This window comes from Gossypium hirsutum, chromosome D07 (genome assembly GCF_007990345.1).
Source record: "Gossypium hirsutum isolate 1008001.06 chromosome D07, Gossypium_hirsutum_v2.1, whole genome shotgun sequence".
NCBI classification, from domain to species: Eukaryota; Viridiplantae; Streptophyta; class Magnoliopsida; order Malvales; family Malvaceae; genus Gossypium; species Gossypium hirsutum.
The window spans coordinates 49,371,522-49,377,465 of NC_053443.1; the positions used below are offsets into that span (position 1 = coordinate 49,371,522).

A 5,944-nucleotide genomic window follows, 5' to 3' on the forward strand; every position below is an offset into this window, starting at 1 on the left:
TAACCTCCTAGGCAATTAGGATATTATTCGTAATGTTACGTCCTGTAATAAAGTCTGTCTGTTCCTGGCCAATGATATTGGGAAAACTATTTTAAAACGTTTAGCAATGACTTTTATTATCATTTTATACATCACAGAACACAAACTAATTAGACGGAATGGAAAAAAGTTCTCAGAATTAGGGACTTTAGGAATGAGAACTAACAACGTGTTATTCAACCCAGGCTCAATAATCTTATAAGAAAAATACCTATTTCACCCATACATAAATCTTTAAACCAATTAAATCCCACTGTTTCTAGAAAAAAATGCCTGGAAGCCATCACCCCCTGAAGCCTTCAACGGTACCATATCGAAAAGGGCTTTTTTGATCTCATCATTTGACACATCCTTTCCTAAAAATTGAGAATCACAATTATCCAGATTAGGGAAAGAGTTAGGAGGTAGCATACCCATGGGTCCAGGTTGGTCGCCATACAACTTCTGAAAGATATTAATAGCTTCGAGTTGAAGAGCTTCATCATCATAGATCCAAAAACCATCTTCACTTTTCAGAGCAATAATGCAGTTATATTTCCTTCTTCGTAGGGTATGAAAATGAAAAAAACTTAGTATTACGGTCCCCCAAATTTAACCACTCACATCTAGATTTTTGTTTCCAAAAAAGTTCCTCATAGTAGAGGACATTTTCCAACTCTTCATGGGTTTCCATCTCTGACTGTATGAGTGAACTAGAATTAGAAATCTCTAGCTTCCTTTGTAAACTAGAGAGTTTGTTCACCAAATGTTTTTTGCAAGTACCTAAATAACCACAAATTGTTCTATTCTAGTTCTTGAGTCCTACAGAAAGATTAGAAAGAAAGTCTGCCAAATTTCCATGAAACCCCCATTGATCCTTAACAAAACTTGAAAACCTCAGATGCTCCAACCATTCAGCTAGAAATCTCAATGGATGATCCTTGGAAATTCTAAGCTCTGGTTTCATTGAAAGAAGAAGCGGTCTGTGATCAGATTTAAGTGTTGGGAGATGAGTAACTACCGTGTTAGGAAAATCGTTAAGCCAAGCTTCATTTCCAATAGCCCAATCTAATCCCTCAAAAATCCCCCCATTGTGCCAAGTAAAGGAAGGACCACAAAAACCCAAATCATGCAAAGCCGTAACATCCATAAATTCCCCAAATAGAGAACACCTCACACCTCTGACCTGTCTACCTTTCTTCTCATTATTAGATAAAATGACATTAACGTCCCCAAAGCTAACCAAGGAATCCCTCTTAATGGAATAGTAGTATATAAACCTTCCAAAAGCATTTTCCGTTTCTGTCTATTAGGACTACTATACACAAAAGCAATAAAGATAAAGTATTATTGAGAGCTGCCGAAAACCCTAACCAAAATAAATTGGAGGTGGTTATGAATCACCTTAACCTGAACCGAATCTTTCCAACCAATCCAAATTCTTCTTGAAAATCCAACAGCTTCTACACGATGAGAAAACTGAAAGCGCCTAATTTAGAAATAATGTTATCAGCTTTTATGCCACTAATTCTTGTTTCTAGAAGGCTGATAATGAAAATTAAAGTACACTTCATAAGTACTAGAAAAATTATATCTTACCAAAAAATATATATCTTTAGAATTCAATGTTGGGATTTAGTTGTTTGCGTAGTTGTTTGATTATTAATATTTGTAATTTTTTGAAAAAATTGATTAATAAAATTTCAATGTTTAAATTATTGTCCTTTGATGTACTAGTTTTCAATGGTTTTTGCACGAAAATAAAAATGTATAAGTAAATATTGGCTTACTGATAACCTAACTTTTAACTAATATCAAGTTGCATCATGTGGTTGGATCGTGATGCGAAAAGACAACTTATATTAGTAAGTAACATAGTTTGTAGTTTGAATAATAAAAATTGAGAAAATTAATTCAAGAGACTATTATGTTGTCAGTCAAGTCCAATTGGATAAATACTTTGTCTTGGGTAGGAGTGTAAATGAGATATTGGTGCTCGCAAGCTACTCGAGTTAGACTCGAAAAAATTCAAGCTCGATTCAGTAATTATCGAGCCAGCTAGAGCAACTTGAGTTATCGGTCAAACTGAATTCAAGCTTAGTAATACTTGACTCGAACAACTCACAAGCCTTATCAAGCTTTTCATTTTTTTATATTATTAAATTACATTTTTGCTCTTAATATATATTATTAACCTTAAGCTTAATTATTAAGTTGAGCTCGAACATGACAATATTTGGGCTCGGCTCAACTCAATTAAACCCTTAGTATTGGGTATCAAAATAGATGACTCCTAGAAAGATTGAGACATAGGTGTGATTATTTGGATTGACAATACATTGGATATGACCCAAGTTGAATTTATCTTAGATCCATTTATAGATTTATTCACTTGACATTTATGTTTTGACTTACCTCAATCTAGACTTTGGATGTATTGTCACAAATAGTAATTAATACATGTTTATTTTAAATATTAATTTTTTATTCTTTAACTTAATTATAATTCAAACTATACAGATTCAACCCAGTAGTGGACACCCTGATTTCGACAAAAAATATTAAGCATTTATATTATTTTCTTTTTACTTTCTCAATCATAATATTTCTGAAACATTACAATTTTTTTTACAAAATTAAAAAAAATTAATTAATACACAGAATTAAATTCATACATAGCAAAATATAACAAACTTATAAATTGAGTTGATGAAATTTAATTCTTAGTATCATCTCGATTAGTACATGTTATTTTTTTCATAAACTAATATCAGAATAGTTTAAATTTTTTTAAATTAAAATAAAATTCAATTCTATCTCAAATCTATATCACAATTTGACTCATTTCTGGGCGTAGATTAATTTTCTTTAACTACATACAGATGATGATGATTCGTAGATTACTAAATAGAAAAAAAGGGAAGTAGTTAAAGAGTTCCAATCAAATGAAAAAGGAAAAAGAAACAACCCTAACACACTTGATTATGCTTCAAATACAATTTGTCGATGACGAAGAGTTTGAGAATCATTGAATAAATCATGACATCTCCTAATTCTAGAATTTAAATACTTTGATCAAGTGTTGGCTTTATCACTTTTCAACCAAAACTTTCTAAAATTACAACTGAACGAATCCATTTCATGATCATGCTTTGGCTGTTGAATCACACGTGAGATTCCAGCAACTGTTAATATAGTAATGATTGGGTCATGTGTGAGTCCAACACTAAATGAGTAGAATGTTACTCTAACCATGTTTTTTATACACTATCAAAGGTAGAATGAAATAATACGATGTGAACTCGTGTTAATAAATATATGATATTGTATAGAAGTTTTCTTACCTTTGATGATGTAAAGGGTATGAAAAGTGACACTTATCCCAAAGTTCAATGTTGAGAATAAGATTATCCCTTTCTCCCAAAAGTTACAGATTACCATTACCCTACAAGTATGATAGAAAACTGACAACGAAGATTAAATAAGCAGGTACTTTTACACTCTTATCTTATAGGTAAGAATTCCAACAATAAAGATAATAGATCCAAATGATTATCACGAGGGACCTCAAGGAATTTTGAGTGCACTATCTGATGATATGAACAAGGACCACCATCCCACATGCATATTTTTACACAAAAGATTTCCCTCCACAACCCCCAAAAGTTGTATTCTTTACATTGCTTTTAGCTTTTGGAATTTGTAACCATCCATGGAAACCAAACCTTTTTTTCCTCATAATTTCCTTGTGCAAAAAATTCAGAAATACGAAGTAACTATATATATGTGCGCGCGTGTGTGTGTATTTTATGCTTGGAGTTGGTGTAATAGTTATGTTTTGGATGTAAATTATGGAGCAATAGGAGTAGTGGGAAGCAGTGAATAGTGTGTAGTCTGCCAATGTCCACCCTATAGTCTCTTCTGATTGTCTTCTTCTTCTATCTTCTGTATTTGAAATCTAGCCTCACCTTTTAGCTCTGAAATTCCACCTTCTGCAACACCCCAAAAAAGCTAGTCCAGAAATGAACCCCACATGGTTAAAGTTGTAAACTATTCGAAAATGGCCCCCAACCCAAGCTATCCACTTCCATGCAATATGCACAAACGAATTGTATTTAAAAGATACCACTCTCTGGCATGTTTTAAACAAAAGGGTACATTCTGAAAGCTACACTTCAGCTTTATCAAATTTATATATACATTTACATAATCTTTTTCCATTTTATTATGTATGAGTCTACATAAGAGAGGATTTCCCTGTCTTTTCAGCTCCATTTGTGTTCATCTTTATCTTTCACTAATAGAAGAACAATGCAAGTTCTGGTCGGGAAACTGTTCCCTTTCACCATTTTTATATGTCTTATGAACATAATTGTTCTGCCATTAGTCAGCTCGTCATCTCAACAACATGTGAAGTCCATTGACAGCATTGCAGATAAAAAAGACGGCATTCATAAGGTACCGGATTCATGTTCTTCACTTAGCATCTTATTATGAGTAATTGAGTTCAAATATATTGCTTTCAGTTTACAAATCAAGAAGCTTGAGAATATTTTGTTCCTGGTTTTGGTTTCTTATTAAACAGGTGAGTCATAAACTGATGTTTGAGATTAGACTACATGGATTCCTCCTTTGGGCATCAATAGGGTTTTTAATGCCTGTTGGGATACTTGCTATTCGAATGTCAAATAGACAAGAATGTGGAACAAGGCTTAAGATTCTTTTCTATGTTCATGTAGTTTCACAGGCAAGTTCATCTTTACTGTTACTGTAACATCAATGCTATATATATATATATTATGAATGCTTGAGAAGCAAGAAGAGCGTAATGATTTTATAAACAAAAGTCGATCAGCAACTCATAGAATCTTCAACCAGATGTTCCATTGTAATATAATAATAGGTTGGTTAGATATCTTAAGACTTAAGTGAAGAAGGCACATTAAACAAATAGTTTGAGAATGATTAATAGTGATTTTTACTACAAGACGTGATTCTTAAAAGTATCTTTTATTCATGCATTGAGCAGTTAATTTTTGGTTCAGCAGATCCTTTCTCTACTTATTTCAACAGCTGGGGCAGTCATGTCTGTCAAAAACTTCAATAATTCCTTCAACAATCATCATCAAAGACTAGGGTTAGCTTTATATGGTATCATATGGTTACAAGCCTTGACTGGGGTTCTTCGTCCATGCAGGTAAGCCACCATATCCTCCTATTGCGAAGAATTTCATGACATTCAAACACATATTGTGCATAAAACATTCACTGCAGGGGATCCAAGGGAAGAAGTGGATGGTTTTTTGCACATTGGTTACTGGGAACTGCAATTTCCATTTTAGGTATAATCAACATTTACACTGGATTGAGGGCATATCATGAAAAGACATCAAGAAGCATAAAGCCTTGGACCATAGTTTTGACTGCGGAAATATCTTTGATTGCTTTCGTTTACTTGTTTCAAGACAAATGGTTGTATATTCAAAAGCAAGGACTTATTTTGGGAGATGAATCAGTAACACCTAAACAACAAGATAGTTCATCCACTGAGAAGCAAAAGGAATCAAGTAGTGAGAAATGTTGAAGAAAATAAAACATTTTAATCCGTGAGTTAATTAAAGTTAGTATTTTTAGTCCATTTTTTTTCCTTTTACGATAATCTTATACACAAGACACATTATTGGTTGGCTTATTTGATGATATTTGTTGGATATTTGATGAAAGAAGGTATTGGGACAGAAAGCAAAAACAGCTTAAGAATGAAGCAATGAAGTTATGAACTTCAATTTCATTACCTGGCCTCAATGCTGAAAATAATATTAAATAATTACAACTTGACACGTCTTGAACAATACTTGTCTTTTTATTGACTGATTTTAGTTTAATCAGCAGCCAAAATATCTTGTCAAGATTTTATCGTTTCGAA

General features: G+C 32.7%; 1 protein-coding gene across 1 annotated transcript; it reads left to right on the top strand.

The window, feature by feature from the left end:
• Positions 1-3,709: 3,709 nt before the first annotated feature.
• LOC107954853 (cytochrome b561 domain-containing protein At2g30890) lies at positions 3,710-5,707 on the top strand. Its single transcript, XM_016890539.2, has 4 exons — positions 3,710-4,476; positions 4,604-4,765; positions 5,067-5,215; positions 5,293-5,707. The coding sequence occupies exons 1-4, from the start codon at positions 4,330-4,332 to the stop codon at positions 5,600-5,602; spliced, it is 768 nt and encodes a 255-aa protein (XP_016746028.2). The 5' UTR covers positions 3,710-4,329; the 3' UTR covers positions 5,603-5,707.
• Positions 5,708-5,944: the final 237 nt, after the last annotated feature.